General features: G+C 37.8%; 1 protein-coding gene across 1 annotated transcript in view; it reads left to right on the forward strand.

The window, feature by feature from the left end:
* Nucleotides 1-3,091: 3,091 nt before the first annotated feature.
* Nucleotides 3,092-23,394, forward strand: part of MFSD14B (major facilitator superfamily domain containing 14B) — a 30,826-nt gene continuing 10,523 nt past the window's right edge. The window contains exons 1-8 of the mRNA XM_065406999.1: nucleotides 3,092-3,173; nucleotides 7,607-7,669; nucleotides 9,973-10,100; nucleotides 11,211-11,325; nucleotides 16,305-16,523; nucleotides 17,782-17,895; nucleotides 20,164-20,235; nucleotides 22,007-22,119. Coding sequence (XP_065263071.1) covers nucleotides 3,165-3,173; nucleotides 7,607-7,669; nucleotides 9,973-10,100; nucleotides 11,211-11,325; nucleotides 16,305-16,523; nucleotides 17,782-17,895; nucleotides 20,164-20,235; nucleotides 22,007-22,119 — 833 coding nt within the window. The 5' untranslated portion in view covers nucleotides 3,092-3,164. The remainder of the gene's footprint in view (nucleotides 3,174-7,606; nucleotides 7,670-9,972; nucleotides 10,101-11,210; nucleotides 11,326-16,304; nucleotides 16,524-17,781; nucleotides 17,896-20,163; nucleotides 20,236-22,006; nucleotides 22,120-23,394) is intronic.

Raw genomic sequence — 23,394 nt, forward strand, 5'->3', positions numbered from 1 at the left:
GTTAGGTATTAATGAGTGAGGGGGATTTTGTGTGATGTACATGAACTTTTCTTCTTCACTGATTTTGCAGCTGTGTGTTTTGACTAATGCACTTTGTTGAAAGATGGTTTGGTTTATCTTTATCATAGCACTTGCCGTAAACTTTCTTACTGCATAAATTCCAATAACTTATACAAGAAATATGAATCCTGATATGGCAGGAAAATGCTATACCTGAAATTTCTTCATGTCACTAGGAGCATTAAACTTTTAACAAGTTAACTGTTTAAAATGTTGTGATGGAGACAAGGAAAATAATGTACTCTATGGCTCAGGTGTTTATCCAGATCACTGATTGTTCCAATGCCACACTTAAGTTCATGTGTTCCTTCTCATCTGCTGCTATAACACAATGTTCTGGTTTTCCTTTAAGATTTGGAGGTGAGGCGCCTGCTCCTTTATCTTCCAGTTTCAAGAATCCTGAAACTCTGTTACATTTTGAAGCGCATAACCATTTGTCTTACTTACATCTGTCTCAGCCTACTTCTCATTTTTTAAACTGGGTTACAGAAATTGTCTCATTCTGTTACAAGATACCAGAGCTATATGTTTCACTATTTTGAGTGCTACTATGGTGCTTCTCCTTTCTGGGGAAGTTCTCCTTTTAGAGGTCTTGTTAAACTCAGTGTTCGGGGGGGGAGTTCCTCTGAAGTATTGCAATTTTGAGTCCTGTAGGGAATTTCCAAGACACACGGCTTGGAAGTATCTTGATTGTGGCAAGAAAGAGATGAAAACTTTCTTCCTTTGTGTAATGGAAATGCTTTGTGATGTCATATTCATTTTACCACACTTAAATATTTAACTTAATGCAGACAACTACTGTGTAAATTTTCAGTATAACCACTTGAAGACCCTGTCCTGCAAACACTTAGGCACATGCTTAACTGTTCTACCATGAGTAGTCCCACTGATTTAAATGGAAATGCTCATGGTGGTAAAGTTAATCATATGCAGCAGCGGTTGCAGGATTGGCATTTGAGACTCTGGCTGCGGGAAGTCTGTGTATAAAGTTGTGGATTATGTATATAATTTATCAGTGTACCTTATTTCAAAGCTAGATGTCTGATTTTTGCCTGCATTAACCTGTTTTGACAGTTACAGAACTTAATTTGTTGTGTTTGTGTGCTTTTGGGAGAAGAGGTATGCAGCAGCAAACAAAAATAATTTAATAACATCTGATGGTCAGGTTAGCAATTACTGTAGATTTATACACTTAGTGTCTACTCTAGGGAATTCTTTTAAAATCCCACCGATGACATGGTTCATCTGAATAGAATGTTTAAGTGAACTAACATAGTAATAAAAATGCCTTGTTATAGGCCCTGATTAAAGCACATTTACAATCACACGGTTCCCCTGGTATATCAAAGCCACTGAGCCGAGGAGGAACAGTAAGTCCATAACTATATTATGTGTTTTCATCATAAGTGCTCTATAAACATGAATTAATGAAGCCTTAAAACACCCCCTTTGTGGTAGGTGTTTTACAGATCTTGTAGTTAAGACAGAGGGACCACAGAGGGGAAGGAGTCTGTATCGGAGCCAGTAGAGCAACGAGTTCCTGGGTCTCCAATCCTTTGAGACTCTATTTCTCTTGACAGAGTTTTAAACCTTTTTATGATCATATGATTAAAATTGGAGAAAGTCGTCTTTGGAGCTTATTTAAAGATATGAGGTAAATTGTTCCAAGTTGAAAAATATATCGAAATAGTGAGCCAGGAAAAACCTCAAATCACATGTTCAAATCTGTTGAGATTGGGAACTCCAATGCAGTTATTCAACATGGAATATAGTAATCTTTCTAATATGTAGCAAAGCACAGGTTGTAATTTAGTGCCTTTAATACCATGGAGCTAAATATATCAAAAGGAAAACTATGAGAGAAATTTAAAGGTCTACATACAGCATGTCATGTTGCTGTTTATGATGAAATCAGCTGATAAAGATCCATGTTGCTCATTTCTATGAACATATGCAGGACTTGAAAAATCACCTACTTGGATGGACAGCTTTGCCTGTTGTTTAGGGTGCTGAAGCCATCAACTTCTGGCAGAACTTGAGCTTGCATTTATTTTTGTCATGTTTCTATCCATTCGGCATGTGATGCTCTGCAGTATTGCCTTTCTGATTCTGAAGATAGACTACTGTAGTGCCTCTGCTGCTCAAACTTTCCTAAGTAGCTTGTAAGAATGATCAGTTTCACCACTGTCCAGAGGTTTTTGTTGTGCCCAAGTGAAACTAAAGGGAGAAATTAATTTTGCTGCTGCTTGGTAACCTACAAGCAACAGAAGAGATGGGAGCTGGAGTTATTCACAGGGAAAGACCCTCCAAAAAAGGAGACTGGAGGTGGGATAGAGTAGTATAAACTTTTCTCCTGACACAGAGGAACGTTAAGAGTGGGGAGATGTTTCTCCTAATCAGCTGGAGGTTGGGGAAGCAGGTCTTCAGATATGCAAGAGTAACTCCTGAGGAAGGTTCATGGGCAGTACTCTTAGACCAGTGGTTCTCAAACTATTTACCGTGCGGCCCACAATGTGTTATGTGGGCCGCATCCAATACTACCTGTATGGCCCTGAGGATGTCACATGGGCTGCAGCCATGCCAACTGGGCCGCAGGTTGAGAACCACTGTCTTAGACAAATTTAAGAAGCTTCCCCCTTCTCTGAGTGCAGAAGCTTGGCTTCTTCCTAGGGCATTGCCCCTGGATCTCATTGTTGGATCTGCTCACTCCCCTCCACAAATGATTCATACTGCCTATAGCTGATAGCTTTAGAAAGCTAAAGCAACATATCAAATGGGAAATGGCTGGTGGCTTTAGTGGTCCTTTAGAGTGGTTGGGAGGGAAGGTTTTTTATGTTGATGTGATCAATTTCTCTTACCCTGGTTACTTGGCTCATTCAGATCACCTTTAAAGTGTTTGGATTTTTTAAATTGTAGGTCACCTTGAAAGCTTATTACTGTTTCAAAATGTTATGTAAATTGAGAAGTCACTTCAAAAGATATCCATTATTCATATTTAAATACCCCTTTATTTTTAGCAACAAGGTATTGGTCGACCAAGTGTGTACCATGCTGTCGTGGTCATATTCCTGGAATTCTTTGCCTGGGGACTATTGACAACTCCCATGCTAAAAGTAAGTATTGCCAATACTGTTTCTCTTTCCTATGATAATGTCACAGCTCAGTTTACTTTGGAGATCCTGTTCATACTCTCTGGGGGATCTGGTTTTAAATGAGTTTTATTTTATTCCCTGGTGTCTTAATAAAGCAGTTTGAGGTCTCTGACTCTTTTTGCTTATATCAAGCCATCACGATTTGTACAGTTGGTATTCTGCTAAATGGGACCCCAGCTGGACTGTCAGAGGGACTGCAAGTTTGATCTGAAATTCATTGGCAGAGCACCTACAGTGCTGTATCTTAAGTCAGTGTTGTCAGAGCCTCATTTTTATAAGAACAAAAAGTATTTAAAAGAAAAAATTAACTGCAGAGGTTTTGTTTTATAATATAAAGACTTGAGTGTATGCTTTATTTGCCGGTTATAACAATTTAATTATGGGCAGGGAAGATTATAATTTTTACTGCAATGTGGGCTGTTTGTTATATCAACGTAACATTTGCAGTAAAATTTATTAAAGATCTTCATGTTAGAAATAGATTTTACAGCTGCTTAAACCCTTATAGAAGGCAGCTACTCTCCAGATGGCTAGATCATTTAAAGGATTGGCAATAGGATATGGAGTCTTTTATCTTCAGGTTAGAGGTGTAAATTCTTTCCATATCAAGACCGCCTAAGGGCTGGTCTACACTGAGGACTTATATTGGCATAACTACTATCTCTGAGGGGTCTGAAAAATCCACATGCTGAGGTATGTGGTGTGGCTATTGTGACTTAACCCCTGCTGTAGACAGTGCAATGTTGATAGAATATTTCTTCCTGTGACCTAGCTACTGCCCCTCCAGGAGGTGGATTAACTACAGTGATGGGGGAACCCTTTTGTGACTGTAGTGCAGGGGTTCTCAAACTGGGGGTTGGGACCCCTTACGGGGTCGCGAGGTTATTACATGAGGGGTTGCGAGCTGCCATCCTCCACCTCAAACCTCGCTTTGCCTCCAGCATTTATAATGGTGTTAAATATATAAAAAAGTGTTCTTAATTTATAAGGGGAGGTCGCACTCAGGCTTGTTATGTGCAAGGGGTCACCAGTACAAAAGTTTGAGAACCCCTGCTGTAGTGAGTGTCTACACTAAAGTGCTCCAGCAGTGCAGCTGCAGCTCTGTCGCTGTAGTGTTTTAATTGTAGACATGCTCTGAGTTACCAAACGCCCTCTTAGTGATAAAGATATGCTAGTATCTCAGTCTTGTTTCTCATTGAAAAGTGTCCATATAATATCTTGGTCATCTTTCAACAGATTCAGAATTCAAAGAGGCATGAAAACCAACATTACTTTGTTCCCTAGGAGGGTTCCCCCAGAATAATGGTGGTGTATATTGTCATGACAGTGAAATGAAGCTTTTTATTTGATAACTTTTGCTACATTGGCTCTTTAGATAGAGGGCTTAGGTTTCCAGTCCTGTTACTCTCAATGTAACTAAATTAACTTTTAACTATATTAACAACAAAAAGCTACCTATGTCTGGACGGGACATCAAGCCCAGCCCCCTGTGCTGAGCCAGGACCGAGTAAACCTAGACCATCCCTGACACCTGTTTGTCCTGTCAGTTTTTAAAAACCTCCAATGATGGGGATTCCACAGCCTCCCTTGGAAGCCTATTCCAGAGTTTAACTCCCTTTATAGTTAGTTTTTCCTAATAGCTAACCTAAAATTCCCTTGCTGTGGATAAAGCCCATTACTTCTTGTCCTACCTTCAGTGCACATGGATAGTAATTGATCACAGTCCTCTTTATAACAGCTCTTAACATATTTAAAGCCTGTTATCATTGGCCCCCCTCAGTTTTTTCTTAAGGCTACACATGCCCCCCCCCCCCTTTTTTTTTTTTTTGTTTAAACCTCTCCTCATGTTCAGGTTTTCTAAATCTTTTCTCATGTTTGTTGTTCTCCACTGGACTCTCTCCAATTTGTTCACATCTTTCCTAAAGTGTGGTGCCCAGAACTGGACTCCAGCTGAGGCCTGATTGAGGCTGAGTAGAGTGGTACAGTTACCTCCTATGTTTTACAATGCTCCTATTAATACATCCCAGAATATTATCCTTTTCCCCAACTGCATTGTTGACTCTCATTGTGATCCACTGTAACCCCCAGAGCCTTTTTTGCAGTACTACTAACTGGCAATCCCCCATTTTGTAGCTGTGCATTTGATGTTTCTTTCCGAGTTGTAGTGCTTGCATTTGTCTGTATTGAATTTCATTTTGTTAAAGTCAGACCAATTCTTCAATTCCTCAAGGTCAGTTTGAATTCTAATCCTGTACTCCAAAGTGCTTGCAACCCTTCCCAGTTTGGGGTCATCTGCAGATTTTATAAGAATACTCTCCACTCCATTATTCAAGTCATTTATAAAAATATTGAAAGTTGCAGACCCCTACTGGATGCCATTAGGTATCCCCTCCCTATGTTGCAGCAAACCATGATAACTGCTTGTTGAGTGTTGTGCATCCACCTTTTAGTAATTCCATCTAGATCGCATTTACCTAGTTTGCTTTCTAGAATGTCATGTGGGACTGTGAGAAGCCTTACTAGAATGAAGATAAATCATGTCTACAGCCTCCCCAGTTGGCCAATAATTCTGTCAGTGAAAGAGAGTGGTTTGGCATGCTTTCTTCCTGACAAATCTGTGCTGGCTATTCTTTATAATCTTCTTATCCTCTAGATACTTACGAATTGATTGTTTAATAATTTGTTCCAGTATCTTTCCAGATATCAAATTTAGGCTGACTGGTTATAATTCTCTGGGTCTCCCCCCCCCCTCCTTTTTTTTTTTTTTTTTAAGATAGCTACTTTGTACCTCCAGTCCTCTCAGACGTCAGCCATCCTCCATGAGTTATGTTAGAAAGAATACCATAGATTTAGTAAAATCAAAGTTTTTTAAACATCTAATTTACTTTCTGCAGTTTTCTACCAAAACCAACTAAATATAAGAGAGAAAAGTAGTTGATACAGAAGTCTGGGACTTCATCAGACTGGTGATGGCTTCATAGGAAAAAAGCTGAGATACTCTGTTTAAAGATAATTATTTTGCTGGGCTTCTTCCTTTTATTTTTATGACAAGAGAGACTTGCAAGAAATTAGGATCTTTTAAAAAGCTGATCTGCTGTCCCTCTTCTCCACCTGGAGTCCTAATTTTCTTTTTGTGATTTAAAAGATTAATTAAAAGCAGAAGCTGATGAAAAGTTGATTTAAATAGCCGTGGTAATAAAAGAGGAGACGCATGAAAAACATAATCCTATCAGCAGAATTATCTCTAGAAAGAAAGCTATTAATGTTGCATAAACTGTGGCATAATGCTGTTTTTTGGTGTGTCATGTTTCTCATCAGTGGTTTTCAATATACATATAAATAACTTCTATGGATGTTGCCAACCCTGGTATAGAAATATATGGATGCATTTTATTTGAGATTTTGTGAAGAGCTTGGAAAATTATGCTGGTTTAAACAAGTAACATCCAGTTCTATTCCTAACACTAATCCATAAAACTTTTATATTCGCTTGTCTCCTTCTAATAGACAAGCTAAGTTACAGCAATTGATAAAATGCCTCACGGGTAATATTCTAGCAAGTTTGTTCACATCTAATTAGAGTTTACTGGACTAGTTCAAGAGCAGGCATGTGATTATTAATGTGCTTTAATCAGGGCCTATAACAAAAATCCACTTGGTATGTAAAGAATGATTGGTTTATGCATAATTGTACTAGTAACCTTAGATCCCCCCCCTCCCCCCGCAACAGCTTCTATCTGCATAACTGTTAGAGACCCAACAGGCTCTGTACTCATTGCAGTATAGTTAGCTATACAAATTGTAGATCTTCTTTTTTTCACTAAGTTACTAACTTTTCAACATCCTTTCAAATAGTTTGTCATCCTGCCAATAAGAATAATTATAATCAAATTAGACTGAAAATGGTGTTCACCTAATATAGCAGTGCTTGGGCCAATTATTCGGGTATAATTGTACTACAGTATTTTGGTCTAACTATACTCGTATACTAGTATGAACCCCTATTTGGACACACTTATTCCAGGATAAGAGTGGCCTTTTCCCCCCTGTGTAGTTTAAATCCCTTCCCATACAACATGAGCTAAATAGAAGAAAAACACTTTTATCCTGGAATAGGTGACTGCTCAAGGATTATATCAGTATAAATATATTAGCTTAAATTCATATATTATTTTACACCAATTTACTCCTGTAGACAATTAATTTACTCCTGTAGACAAGTCCTAAGAGTTCTGCTGAGAGTCTGATACAACTTCACCAAGCCTTGTTAAAAGTTTATTTGTCCCCTCCTTATTGGTGAGAGAGGATTACATTTTTGTCATCATTTTTCTTTTCCCTTCTTTTGTTTCTTAATTCAGACACAACCTAAAATTTAACATGTTCTTTCTCTTTAGGTCTTACATGAAACATTTCCTCAGCATACATTTCTAATGAATGGTCTTATTCAGGGTGTTAAGGTAAGACTCTGAAATAAACAGTTCAACATAATCTTTTTGTGCTTACGCGTTACAAAGATGTCCATGTTTCAGTCACTTTTTTCACTTCATTTTTTATTGTAATGTCTAGAATGCTTCGAATTGAAATAGATGTCTAAACCAGTTTTTTTCCTCATCCGTAAGTATTTTTTATAAGCTTATGCATCAGTTCGAAGGTGTTTGTGTTTGTTCTTAATTAACATTTGAAGCATTTTCTGGAAACTTTTAAACACCTTTATTTTGCAAACAGAGGTGGTATGTTAAACAACCTTGGCAAGAACCATTTTCATAATATTTACAGTCTTAGTATGCCCTTATTTTTCAAATCCTGAATTAATAAACAGTGCTAGCATGTGACAGATATTCACATTTCTCCCCCCTACTTCTTCCTCTGTCTCAGGTAAACCAGCATCTCATATTTTTTTTTAAAGAAATGTACATAAGAATAGCCATACTAGATCAGACCAATGGTCCATCTATCCCAGTATTCGGTTTTCTGACAGTGGCCAATGCCAGATGATTCAGAAGGAATGAAGAGAACAGGGCAATTACTGAGTGATCTGTCCCTTCTTGTATACTCCCAGCTTCTGGTAGTCAGAGGCTTAAGGATACCCAAAGCATGGGGTTGAGTCCCTGGTCATCTTGGCTAATAGCCAGGGCACTACCAAATTCATGGTCCATTTTGGTCAATTTCAGTCATAGGATTTTTAAAATTGTAAATTTCATGATTTCAGATATTTAAATCTGAAATGTCAGTGTTGTAACTGTAGGGGTCCTGACCCAAAAAGGGGCCGTGGGGGAGGGAGGGTCGCAAGGTTATTGTACGGGGGGTGGTACTGTCACCCTTACTTCTGCGCTGCTGCTGGCAGGGGCGCTGCCTTCAGAGCTGGGTAGCCCCCCCACACACGCACACAACCCCTTTTTGGGTTGGGACCCCCAGTTTGAGAAACTCTGGTCTCCCCCCATAAAATCTGTATAGTATAGTGTAAAAGTACACAAAAGACCAGACTTCATGGTCCATGACGTGTTTTTCATGCCCATGAATTTGGTAGGGCCCTACTAATAGCCATTGATGGACTTACCTACACCAAGAATTATCATGAATCTAATTCTTGGTGTAGAAGGTGGCTACAGGACTTTCTGTCTCTAGATTTGAGCATGCAATTTTTCGCTTGTTCTTTTAGAAGGCTGAAATGTTTAGTTTTTCCATTTGCAAGACTGACTTCTCACATGCCCATAACTCCATTCCATGTTTTTGAATTGTAGACTTACTAAAGCATTATCAGAGTGCATTAGGCTTTCCGCCATTAAGATATAATTAATTGAATCATGCTTGGACCTAAAAGCACTGACACTCTACCCTTTGTTTAAAAAAGACCCAGAAAAACACAAAACAATTCACAAAGAAAAAACAATACAAACACAAAACATAATTCTGTTAACATATTCTACTACAGAAAACATCAAGTAGCAAAATACAAATTGGCCATGTTTCAAAAAGTAAACCCACCACTGTCCTGTGACATCTCAAAGAAACCAAAAGAGGAAATTAGTCCTATGTGGTTTTTATACAGAAAGTGAAATTAAACTGTTTTGAATAAGAACTAAATGAAAACTGGTGTTCTTAGTTCCTGTGCTTTCTCTCTACTCCAGGATCTTTCCCCCAAATTAAATAACATTAGAAGAAGAAAATGAACCATTTTAAGTACTGTAGATTTTTTTGTATAACACATCAAGGGTTTATTGATCGTTACAAAGGTGCTAGTCCTGTGTTTGTATATCTGAAGCCTTTGTCAAGTATTTGATGTTTTACCCAATTGTGGATAAAGTGAAGGAATCCTAGCTAGAATATCAGTTAGTTTGAAATAGCTGAGGGGTTTAGCACATAGCAAATAATAAAGGTTGGTACAAAACCAGGGAAAAGGTTGTTCCGTTGCCTAACCAGTTCCAAGCCAGAGAAAAGGAAACCTAGACCAACCTTGTTATAGTGGCACAAAGAATTGAATAATTGAGTTGGGCAGAAAGTTAGTGGAAGAATATAGTTTTATAAGTGTCTGTAGCTGCAATAAGCTTTATTTTTATGTAGGTTTTTAGTTGAAGGTTTATATCCCTGTCTTATAAATTAAATAAAACCTAAAACACTTGATCATTAGCTCTGAAGTCTCCTACAACAGCTATGAATCAAAGCACACATTAAGTCAGTTCCATTTAAATTGTAGTTTTTAAAGAAAACCTTTTTATGCCTCAAAATGCATGTACAAATCACCTTTTCTTTTTTCTTACAGGGTTTTTTATCCTTTATGAGTGCTCCATTAATAGGTGCTCTATCTGATGTGTGGGGAAGAAAGTCTTTTCTTCTTGTTACAGTTTTCTTCACTTGTGTCCCAATTCCATTAATGAGGATAAGTCCATGGTAAGTGGTACAGCAGGGGGCTGTGGTGAACTCAATTGCAGGCAGATTGGTGTTTGGAAAATAAGGATAATTAGGCAAGAAGAAAATGATTTACTTCTCAAGATGTGATTAAATCATCCTGGCACTTCTTTGTTCATGTTCTAAACATTGATTTTGTGTATAGGGGTGTTAAAGAAGCAATGTTTCCTGTAAACTGATTTAGTGACTGTTCTCTCTCTCTCACTCACACACACACACACACACACACACGTCTAGCAGTAATTGCTAAAAATGCTTAGAATGCATTACATAACTGCACTACACAATTTTCAACACTAAGCTCTACTACATTTTTTCTTTCTGAGACTTTTACAGAGATGCACTAATAACCAATATATTTAATATACTTTACAAGCCAAATAAATGTCTCATGGTAGCAATTCTAAATGGGTGAATAATAGAGTGAAGTATAAAATGCAGAAAATTTTTGGCGTTTGATTATAGAGCTCTGACATTTTAACTGTATTGCCTTGTTTTCCCTTTACCTTTATTTGCTGTATTTTGGGGAAGCAAAGATATTAAGAGAACTTTCTACACCTGCTGACTGTCTTAGAGCCTGTAATCATGCTCTCGATTTTGAAAGCGTCTGTAACTTTAATACATGGGGATTAACTACCACTAACTCACTCCAGAATAACTTGTTTACAGAAAAACTTTTCCACTTTAAAGCAACTGTGGATTGTTACGTTTTTACAGTTCTACTTCACAACTGAAATTCATCATAGCCTATATTGCTCTTTTCCTTGACAGTTTGATAATTTTATGGGAATCATTATCCTTCATTAGAGGTCAGTCAGAAATTGGGAGTTTCTTTTCATAATTCTCTAGAAAAAGAAAATGCTGCTGTTTTCATTAGATCAATATATTTTGATGTTTGACAGCTTCGTTGGCACTTATTTTACAATATATATTAATCTACAGACTGATTAATGTTATGGATACCTGTATTTTAAATTATATATAAAGTTGTTCTAGACTAAATATTAACAAATGTTGTCATGGCATAAACTGTGTTTTTTGTAGTAGAAGATAAATTGGGGGTATTTTCTAATTCTCTTTTTGACTTTTTAGGTGGTACTTTGCTATGATTTCAGTATCTGGAGTCTTTTCTGTTACCTTCTCTGTAATATTTGCGTATGTAGCTGACATAACACAAGAACATGAGAGAAGTACTGCCTATGGACTGGTAAGATGTATATAAAAAATTTAAATTCTCGTGCACTAAAGCATTATTAGTAGAGCTGTTTAGGGCACTGATTTCTAACCTGTGGCCCTTGAGGCTCTAAATTCTGGCCCTTGAGGAAGATTGTATCAAGAAGAAAACTTGCGTTTAATTATATGTAGAAAATGTGTTTCTTGATCCATACCTTGTGACGTTAAAATTGAAATATTTGAATCAGCCCTTTTACTATGGGGAGAAGAGTGGTACAGTGGTTAGACTAGCGTAGACTTGGAAGATCTCTGTTCAAGTCCCTGCAACTTCCTCAGTGACTTTGGGCAAGTCAATTAGCCTCTTTGCCCCTTGTGTAAAAGAAGATAATACTCATCTCAACAGGGGTGTTGTGAGGATGAATCTATTAAAGGTTGTGAGGTGCTCAGATACTACAATATAGGGGGTATGTATGTATATGACTTATAGGTAAATAGTCGATAGGAAGCACTGCTTCTCCTAGGAGTATCTCTAAACAATTGTTGTCCCTTCTCTAATGCTCAGCAACTCACCTGCTAGCTGTCTGCTACACTGTGGGGGCGGGAGGAGTGGTAGCTCTGATTTCCATTGCTTGCTTTATCTGCCAGCAGAAATACCTCATGGAAGAGCAGGATCAGAGCTTTATTGGCTTTGCCTGAATCTTGGGGTTGTCTATAAAAGGATGGCTCCTCACATGGTCCTATTGGAACTGGCAACCCAGGAGAGGGGAGAAAGAGAAGATAACCAACAAAGCTTTGTTCTAGACCAGGTTAGAGCAGCTCTCTCTAATCTTAACCTTAAACTGCACTAACTTGCAACAAATAGCTTTGGACCCAGCTCTGTGAAATACTGAGGGCGTGATTGGTCTCCTGTGATTTCAAGTGTATTTAGACATACAGACCACCTAGGTACAGCTCATGAAACCAGAACATCTGAATGGAAAGAGTTTTAAGTCTTACACAAAGTTAATGCTTGAAAGGTTAACATTGACTCTGAATTTCTTGGCAATTGTTTTTACTAAGTACAACATTCTTAGAAGGATTTTTACCCTTTAATTACTGACGTGACTGCTCAATCTTAACTTTGCCTTCATGAAGCTTTTTATGGGAACTGTACAAAAAGAATTTAATGCATGAACTTGCTGTGTAAAAACTATCTAAGCCGCATGTCTGCAGTGAACTTTGCAGGCTAACATAACCATGGGGTATCTCTATTAATTCTGTAAAATAAGTTGATTTTTCTTTGTTTCTGTAAACTTAATTCTTACTGTTTGCATCATGCAGTGACATAATTGTCTTTTCTATTTTTAACCTGGACTAACCATGTTTATCCTCTTCCCTGGTGTAAAGGGAGCTTTGGCATCCAAGTGTAGGCTTCCTCTTATGCATTTAGGCAAGTGCCTATGCCAAGAATCTTCAGTCTGATCCAGCTTTCAGTGGGCCCAGTCCTAGTGGCTTGGATAGGAGAATGACCAATTTCTTCCCCTCCATTTCTTTGTGATGCTGCCAGCGTCTTTCATTGAGATTCCTAATAAGTAGCTTGCTCAGGATAACATCATGTGCCACTTGAGCCAATGGGTGAGTTTTGCCTTTTTGGGAAGGAAGGAAAGGTGCTTTGATTCAGTCTCCCTTGTGAAATGAGACAGCTTATTTTGGAGTTGGACAAGAGTGTAGATCAAGAGCTTAATGACATTACACTGCTACAGCTGCAGTCAATGGATGGACTCAAGCCAAATCTCCTTTGTTTGTTTTAAAAAAAAAAAAAAAAAAAAAAGAGTGCTGACCAGGTGATTTTTCTGAGGGTCCTCGAATTCTGGAACTTGCTCCTGCCTTGGTCTTAAATAGCCTGAATTTGATTACTTTCTTAGAATGCTGTAAAAGCCACTTGTTTGAGGTTTTGTTGAAGGATGGGTGGCTCTTCTAGAGTTTTTCCATTTTTGTCTGCTGGTTGAGGTAAATTGTTGCTTCTGTTTGATTTAGTGTTGCTGTCTGGAAAAGCCACAGATTTATCAGAAATGTTCTAGTAATTTCAGCTATTAGCAGAACCTTAATGATTAAATGAAGAAAATTCCCCTGCCCTCCTCTCATTTGTTCAGGAAAAACTGTGCATGTATTTAAAAAAAAAATAAAAAAATTAGGAATGGAGGTGGTGTAGGGTAAGTTCAGAGTCTTTTTTGACTAATTGAACTGGCATGGAATTCAAGAGTATAAGTAGCTACAGAAATGCTGCTACCATAAACTGCATAATCCCCCCCCCATATCAATTAGCTGCTTTGAGCTATTGAGTCTGTTTTTGGAGGCAACATTGGCCTTTCTCCCAGACAATGCTAGTATGATGATCAGTTAAAAAATCCACATTCATGTGGTGCAGCACCTTGTAACATGTCTGTCTGTGTTTGTGACCTAATGGAATGGTCTGACCGGGAAACTTCCGTTTCACCTTATTTTGGGGGATAAAATATGTGTTTCCTTAATCCTTTTTAAATGAATCCTTTTCCTATTCTCTTTCTTTTAATAGGGAACCTCTTCTGAGGGCACATCATCAAACAATCACTCTCTTGTCTGGCTAACTGTGTGTAACTTTTTTTTTTTTTTTTTAAATTGAAAGTGAACATTAGCTGCTGCTTAATTCTTTGGCAACAGTAACTCATTGGAGCAGAGATGTACAGGTGCTAAGCACCTATTTCCTGTTAATTCATTAATGCATTGGCATTAGGAAATCCTTGAATAATAATAGTATACTTCTGCTTCTGAAAAACAGTAACTTCCTTAAAAATGTCACAAGGTATCTTCTCAGTACTTTGGCATAAAGTTCGAAGAAAGTAGGAATCATAGCAAAAGAAGTTCTGTTCAGTAGTTTGGACATTAGGTCAGAGTGAATGGCTTGAGCAGGAAATTCAACTGTATAGATGAATTGTGTTTGTTTACTGAATTGAATGCAAACAGTTGGAGCTTGATATATTTGGCAGGTAGACACCTCTTTTCAATTATTTGCATCTCTGCATCATGATATATGCCCTTAAAGATGGGTTTAGGTCGTGTAGCTGTTGACCACAAGTGTTGTCATCATCTTTCTCAAATAACAAGAACCCCTTCTAGTACTTCATTTGCAATAGCCTTTTCTGGTCAGCTAGAATTTGAACTATTTTAGCTACTTGGAAGCAGCTACTTTGTACCAGTTGAATCTGAGTAGAGAAAATTTGTCTGATTTCCTTCAAAGCTACCAATGTAGGTAGATACTTGCATAGCTCAAGATTGGAGGTGTGTAGTAATGGGCCTTCAAACTTAATCATTTCTCTCTTCATCCCTACTCTAAAAGAATCTGTTTCAAGGTTAATATTGGTTCAGGACTCTAGTCCCTGGCATGTTGTACCATATTCTCTTACTTTTCAGCTGTTAAAAGATCAGCTAGAAAGAGCAAACGGGAAGTCCCAGGAATAAAAATGCTCAAGTGTCCACCTGGCAGTGATGGGAAGAGGAGACTTAGCTGTAAAGTCAGCACAGGTGTAGTGAAAGAGAGAAAATAATAGATTAGAAAGTTGATGGTTCTTTCCTGATTAATAAAATGAGCCATAGTTGAAAAGGACTACTACTATTAAATTGTGCAAATATATGTGATATAGCTATGAGTCAGGGATCATTTCCCTTTCTTAGGCCTTCAAAAAAATAAAATAAAATAAAACCCTCTTAGAATTCCTCAATACAAATTTCTAGAAAGGAATAGAATCTAAGATGAGATAAATTGTTCCAGTAAGGATCATGCCTTTTTCTAATCAATCTTATTACTGTACATAAGTGTGGTAAGTTCTGTTTTTTATGGTTCTGTGGCCTCAGAATACGTAAAATTAAGTTTCTAGCCCTCATGGTTATAACTGTAACAATTCTAAACATAATGACTATGCACTGTCTTCCTGAGTGCCCAGCTCTCAAAACTTCCAGCTCTTCATCTTCCCCCTCCACCAGCTTCTACAGTTATGTTAAATTCAGTTATACAATGCCTCATTTTCAGTATGCTCCAGAATTTGTATTAACACAACACAAGGTATTAGTGGTATTCATTTTCATATTTTATTGAAGGAAAACTTCAATTTTTGAGCGTTCTTGTGCCTGCCAAAGAACTACCAGTTTGCCACAGAAATAAAGGGGTTTTGCTGTGGGCTCAGCTTGCCACAGAGTAAGCAGCATGGTGTTAAATACCATAACTGGTAACTTTTAATCAGGAAAAATCCCTTAATTAGCATAAGAGACACTACTTTTACTGTAAACATACTGTAAGCCTAAAATATGAACTTTGTTAATTTAGGATTTGAATCAGATATATTCACTACTGTATTTATAAGTTAGGATGTGCCTGCACTAGAGAAATTGGTACCCATCTTTTAGCGCTGGTGCATCTGCACCATTAAGTGCTATCAGCCATGAACAGATTTTCATAAAACAATGAAAGTACCTGAGCCCTGTTTGTACTCGTGCTTACAGTGATGCACTTGTAGTCCTGCTGCGCAAAGCGCGCACGTTTTGAGTGTAGACAAGGCCTTGCATAACACATTCTGCTATCACAATTATCCCAAAATGTGGATGCTTGATTTCAAAAAGTTTAAAGCAGCTTAAGTTGTGCATATTGACTAGGGCTGGCTGAATTTTTTTTCCATTGGGAAATTGGGTTTTCAATTAAATTAGAACTTTTGTGTAAAGTGTCTACCTTCCTTGAAAACTTTTGATTTTTTTTTTTCCATTGGAAAACTGAATTTTTGGATGAAAATCGAAGTTTTTCAACTGGAAACTTTCCAGGTTTTGGTTGTAGAAAATGGAGATTTTCATTCTTTTTTTTTTTCCCTACCCATTTTCTGGCCAGCTGTATTTTTTTTTTTTTTTTTAAATGAAGTACCTGTATTTTCAAAACCATTTAAAATTCCTTTATTAATCTGAATTGTATGCTGTAGTGGTGAAACCAATTTAACTTGTTTTTATGTTTAGGTTTCTGCCACCTTTGCAGCAAGTTTGGTAACTAGTCCTGCCATTGGAGCATACCTGTCTGCCAGCAAAGGAGATAACCTTGTAGTACTAGTGGCCACAGTGGTGGCTGTCCTGGATATCTGTTTCATCCTATTAGCTGTACCAGAATCTCTACCTGAAAAAATGAGACCTGCTTCATGGGGAGCCCCTATATCCTGGGAACAAGCAGATCCCTTTGCAGTAAGATATACATTTTTATAAATATTTTAAAATAGTTATTACATCTTTTTAATCAACAGGAATAATTTAATTTTATTGGTAAATTAGTCATTAAACTAATATACATTAATCTGCAAAAGAGGTGTAAACTATAATGAAAATAATCATGTTGGATATTCATGCATTTGGAAGCTATTATATATACTGGTAGTATGGTGGAGGTCTGGAGGTAGAAAATCTTAAGGAAACACTCCACCCTCTGGACTCATTTAACACATTGTTATGGAAAGGAAAGTGTTTGATTTCTTATGTTGCTGTGTACTCACTTTAAAAAATAAATTGACGTAAGCTTTTTACACTAATTGTATGCTTTTTGCTTTCATAAGGGTGCTGACTTCTATCGGTGAATTCATACACTGATGTTTTAAAAAGTGAATTATTCTTAATGAAATCACCCTGCTGGGAGTTGCTCTAAAGAAACTGCATTATAAATGTTGGGAGATGAGTGATATGCTTGGAAAAACTGCAGCAAGGGGACTTGGTTTCCACAATTTATTAATAGTTTTTCAAAATATGATACAGTATTAGAAATGAGCAAGTATAAGAAATATACAAGAAATAAGAATACTTTTGTGATATGGCAAGCTGAACCTACAGAATAGTAAGTAGGATCTGCGGTGATCACTAGCAGTAGTCCCTTTAATAGGGTTCATGTGGTAAATGCTTAAACTTCGAGTAATTCATAAAGGCAGTAATAATGTGTATGTAGGTTTAACTAGCTTTAAGGTTTGATAGTCTCACTCTCCGTGTCAAATTAATGGGCAACATGGATGGATAAGGCCCAAAATTTATATTAGGCTATATGAAAAGCTAATAATGGGAATATTTTCATATTATTTTAATTTAAGGAAAATCTTTTTAGTTTACATTAACTGTTTCCTTGCCAGTCCCTTCCCCAGCCATTGCAATATTATACTAGTGCAGGAGGACAAAGTGACTCTAGCCTGTTCCTGTTGTCCATGGTGAATAAAGTGTAAAGTAAGCAAACAAATAATGAGAATCAAGTTAAAATTATTTTGTGAGATGTTAGACAAGTAAGGGAACTTGCTTTTAAATAACTTTTACTGTAATAGTGACCCTTTAACTGTTCCATAGAATTTCATTCACTTGGGATTAGTAATGGAAAATTTAATGGAACTACTGTTTTTATCCCTTTTTATAAGGAGCTTTCAGAGTAGTTCAGTTTGGCTCATGTTTCCTTCTCTTCTCTTTGTAATAGTCCTTGAAGAAAGTTGGGAAAGATTCTACAGTCCTCCTGATCTGTATCACAGTATTTCTGTCCTACCTGCCTGAGGCTGGCCAGTATTCTAGCTTTTTTCTCTATTTGCGACAGGTGAGTAACTGTTGATCACTGAAGAATGCATGTCATGTTTTCAGAGTCTGTCAAGCTACACTTCAATCAGGATTGCCAGAGTTCTATTTCTAGATTTATATTCCATTTGGGGAACTATGTCTTTAAAGCACCATATGTACATAAAGTATGAAACCATTGTACTTTGTATACAACAATTACAAGGTTTCCTTGAGGGAAAGTATTCTTGCTATTATTGTAAAACTATTGCTAAAACTTTTTGTAGGCTTTAATGATCTAAAGACTTTTTTCTAAACTTCTCAAGTGCATGGCTTAATTCTGAAGTAGTGCTGGAAAGGTCTTACTGAAGTCTAGTTTTAATTTAATATTGAACCAGTGCTTACTGTATTAGTTTCTAGAATAGCACTGTTTTTAATGAAAACAAGCTAAATTTGTGCTAGAATTGATCCTCCTTTGTTGCTTTTCCCCTCCTCTTTGAGTAATAAAAGATCCTATTCTTAAAGTGCATTTATGTTCCTAGTGTTGTGCATAGCTGCTTGGGGATGGCTGAATATTCTAGCCTGCCTCTCAGTATAAGTTTACTTTTCAGTAGAGAAACAGCAAGAACAGCGGGTTGGTGTACTCGCTTCATGAACTGTCATGGTCTCTGTCTTCGTCAGCGAACAAAGACGGCGCAAAAGCTGCCTAGAGATTTGGAAGAAAAAAATCAAATCTTTCCAAAGGTTTATTATAAAATATCAAAAGGAATATGCATTTGAACTGTCACAAATAGGAAATATGGATGAAACACCAATGATATTCGATCTCCCAAGCAACAGAACGGTAACTGGTGTTGGTGAAAAAACAGTTTTAATTAAAACCACTGGCCATGAAAAAATCCATTTTACGGTGGTTTTATCATGTTTGGCAAATGGATCAAAGCTCCCTCCTGTTGTTGTTTTTAAAAGAAAAACCTTGCCTAAAAACATGAAATTTCCTGCTGGTGTCATCGTACGTGCACACGAAAAGGGATGGATGGATGGATGAAAGTGGGACTATTGAATGGCTGGAAAAAGTGTGGAATAAGAGACCAGGAGCACTTTTCAAGAAACCTGCTATGCTCGTTTGAGACCTGTTCAGGGCACACAAGATGGATGAGGTGAAAAATGTGGCCAAAAATATGAAAACTACTTTGGCTGTAATACCTGGAGGCTTAACTTCAGTTCTACAACCGCTTGGTGTCTGCCTGAACAAACCCTTTAAAGACAGGCTACTCAAAATGTGGTCTGAATGGATGTGCTCAGGCATGGTGAAGTTGACAAAAGGCGGGAATCTTATGAAGCCCGAAATCAATCTGGTCGCCCAGTAAATCAAGGACGCGTGGGTGTCCATTCTCTCGGAAATGGTAGAAAAATCATTTAGGAAATGCTGCATCAGCAATGCACTCGACGAGTCAGAAGATGATGCCATATTTGATGATGACACAACAGAGGCTGATGATGAGACGGAATCTGACTCTGAAGACGACACTCCTGACATCTACGATGACAATGCAGGTGCAGCTGTGACTGAAGCAGAGTTTAATTAACTGTTTGGTGAATCAGAGACTGATTCAGACTTTGAAGGATTTTAAGACTTTTTAAAGTCTCATATTGTTCTAAGTTACTTGTTTTAAATATCCATTTACTGATTTTAAATATTGACTGTAATTTTGAAGGTGAATACATATTTGTTCAGTTGTTGTTATAACAGGTTTTTCGTTAGATTACATTAAAATAATTCTAGCAAAACTTTTGAGTGTTTCTTGTGATGCCAGCTTTTAAAATATAGCAGTGGTCGGCAAACTTTGGCTCCCGGCCTGTCAGGGTAAGCTGCTGGCGGGTTGGGACGTTTTGTTTACTTGGAGCATCTGCAGACACTTCCCGCAGCTCCCATTGGCTGGGAACGGCTAACCGCGGACACTGGGAGCTGAGGGGCTCCATGCCTGCAGACGCTCCAAGTAAACAAAACGTCCCGACCCGCCAGCGGCTTACCCTGATGGGCTGGGAGCCAAAGTTTTCCAGCCCCTGAAATATAGGGTCGGCTTATGAAAGGGTCATACAGTTTTTGCTGTTTTTACCTAACCATCTTGGGGGGTCAGCTTACAAACGAACGGGCTAATGAACGAGTATATACGATAGTTCTTACTGAAGTAGTTGTGTTCCAATGTTTATAAATGCCATCTTTATATGGAACTGCTTTAACTAATTATCTGTAACTAGCATTTGTTTTACTATATTATATTTATAAATTTATATTATCTTCTTTCAGATTATAGGTTTTGGTCCTGCTACCATAGCAGCATTCATAGCTGTGGTAGGAATTCTGTCTATAATAGCTCAGGTAAGTGTTATCCTAATAGCTTTTTTAGAAATTCTGTTGACCTTTGGATATACAAAGAAGAAAAATTAAGGGATTTCAGTGTGCATATATAATCACTGTTAGAGTTGTGATAATGAAACTCCTCTACAAAACATATTAAATGAGTCCAGCCTAATACAGTACATTTCTTGAACATATTTCCCCAAAGTTGTAGGAGTATAACCAATCAGATGAATGTTACTGATGTCATTTTTGACATGTTGCAATTATGTATAGGTAAGCTCCTTTCTACCCTTTAAAGCCTCAGAATAGATTTTGTTCAGTAAAGGAACATCTGTTCATTCAGATTCCTCCTGAGAGATTGCCTCTCTCCATGACCTCCGGTAACGACTGTGTGCCTTAGGAGCAATGGACCTGAGTTTCAGAAGTGAGATGTGCAAGCTCATTAAAATGGGATTCTTTCAACAGCTGGACCAAGATTTTGGCCCTTATTTCAGCAAGAGATTAAAATGGCAACTAACTTAATTGCTTTCAAAACACAATACAAAACTTATTTCTTGACTGCTTTCCCACAATTTAACAAAAAAAAAAAAAATTCAAATAATGAGGGGATATAGAAATGGATTCCTTTAACTTTTATATTTGTAAAATACACATCAGCTCAATATAAATGGGTAAACTTAGCCCCTTAAAATGTTGAGACCCTGCACATGCACAAAGATTACTCACGTGGCATATGATTTAGTTCTAACTTTGCTACTGAAATATTTTCATGATGTCTACCAATACAGTTAAATATGGGGACAGTGAATGAAAATAAAGACCAGTAGCAGAATGATATAATAAGTGAAGAAGTATGGTGTATTACAGAAATACAGATATGATTTGCTTCCCTCCTACTGTGGTGGGGGTGTTTTTTGTAAGATGGGTCTCCAGCAGTGTCTTGGATATTTTCTGCTCTCAGGCACAATGCACTGTGGGCAGTACCTGCCTTGCAGAGAGCTCCATCAGGAAGTACCTGTCTCCTGGTTTGGATTAGTGGGCTTCCCTTCCCACAGGGACCACCACTGGGCCTTCACTGGCTGTGGCCTCTGAGGCTCCTGTGCCCCCACAGTTGACTCCTGCTCCATAGGGTGCCCCTCACAGTGGAAGTGAGGAAGAGAGTGTGTGGAACTGAGAGGTAGGACAGGAGAAGGCACAGAGTGAAATGCAGTCCTTCCTTCTGCATACAGGAGAAAAAATGGGATTTAACATTGGATTTCAGTGAGCAAAGCAGCCATCTTTGATTCTTGAAAACCATCTAGAAATAAGCGTCTGCTCTAAGGTCAACTTGTTCTCAAATTTCCTGGGATGGCTGACTAATCCTTTTGTGAGACCTACTAAAACTGAACTCTAATTTGAGGAAATGACAGGAAAAACCTCTGCGTGCTAGATATCTGTGTATTCCAGAAAACCAAAGAATCACTGTTCTGTGTTCAATACTTAACATTTTAAATTTTGTAATAAACTCAGTTAATAATACGAAGGGAAATCTCTACCTTTTTTGAAAAGGTATTTAAAAATGTTTCTGTTTATGCTTTTAGTAATAGCTATGCATCAAATTGTGGATCAAATCAGGTGTCTGTGTTTGGGTTATTAAATACAAAAATGTCATAATAGTCAGAGTTCAGTTAATTGAATGTAAAAAGCAATAGTGGAGCTTCTCTTGGATTGTTTCCTGTAAAAGTGGAAGCTGTATTAAAGGTCTCAAGTTTAAAATGCTTCTCACTGAGTTCATTCCTTATTTTTACAGACCGTGTTCCTCAGTATCCTGATGAGGTCAATAGGGAACAAGAATACAGTCCTCCTTGGCCTTGGCTTCCAAATGCTCCAGCTGACCTGGTATGGTTTTGGATCTCAACCTTGGTAAGCACATGTCTCCTGAGCTGCACAAATTTCATGGGGCTTTAAAGTATTTTTTTTCCAAAATCTCCCACTACTTTGAACATTAACATCATTTTCTTTCAGAACATGATACACTTGTCCTTCAAGTACATTACACTGATTAGTTGACTTATAACTTGACTCCTAATTTTTAAGTTGCACTTGGCTTTTTTCTAGAGTTATGGCTTACTGTGCTTTAAAGCACCTTTTTTTCCTGAGGCTAGCTGTATTGCTTAACAGTTAAGACAAAAGCAAATGCATCTAAAAAAGCAAACAAAAAATAAAAAGTTTTTGGTGACCATATTTTATATTTATTTATTCTGAAATTAGTCTTTAGAGTAGCTTTCATAATCTGTGTCTCTCCAAAGCAAGCAACAAGAGATAACAGATGACTAGTCTGTTAGATGGGCTATCAGTGTACTTATTCCTTTAAGTGTTGTTTCAGATGCTTGTAGCAACTAGCCATGTACAGCAAGGACTTGAATTTATTAATCCTTTTGATTATTAATTTGCCTCTTACTCTTCCACAGACACCCAGGATGTGCTAGTCATCCTAATAGTTAATTTTCTTACCATATCAGCCCATTTAAGGTGTTATTATAATTTAGTCCTTCGATTCCCGTTAACAGTTCTGGACGTTTGCAGATGTGGGCTGCCAGCTTAATATCTGTCCATCTTTCCCTTTTATAGACAGTATTGAGCGTTTTTGGAGTATCATTTCAGGAAAAGTTTGGTCTGTTTTACTTTGATAAACTTGCTGTTGAAGTTGGATACCAGCAAGACTGTTCAGTCTGGATTGCCCAACTAATCTGTTTCAGCACACAAACTTACTATGGAGCACAGGCTGCTTGCTATTCTCATTAGGTTGCTTTTGTCTACCAGTTATTGGCCGTCTCCTACCATGTCAGGCCTGGTCCACACTAACCCCCCACTTCGGACTAAGGTACGCAATAACGTAGCTGAATTCGAAGTACCTTAGTCCGAACTTACCGCGGGTCCAGACGCTGCAGGCAGGCTCCCCCGTCGATGCCGCGTACTCCTCTCGCTGAGCTGGAGTACCGGCGTCGATGGCAAGCACTTCCGGGATCGATTTATCGCGTCTAGACAAGACGCGATAAATCGATCCCAGAAGATCGATCGCTTACATCTGGACCAGGAAGTAAGTATAGACGTACCCTCAGATGCATGCAGTGACAGTTTTTTTTTTTTTTTTTTTTAAAAGCTTTAGGTGCTGCGTAGAGCCCTTTCATAACTTAT

The sequence above is a fragment of the Emys orbicularis genome, chromosome 6, assembly GCF_028017835.1.
Source record: "Emys orbicularis isolate rEmyOrb1 chromosome 6, rEmyOrb1.hap1, whole genome shotgun sequence".
NCBI classification, from domain to species: Eukaryota; Metazoa; Chordata; order Testudines; family Emydidae; genus Emys; species Emys orbicularis.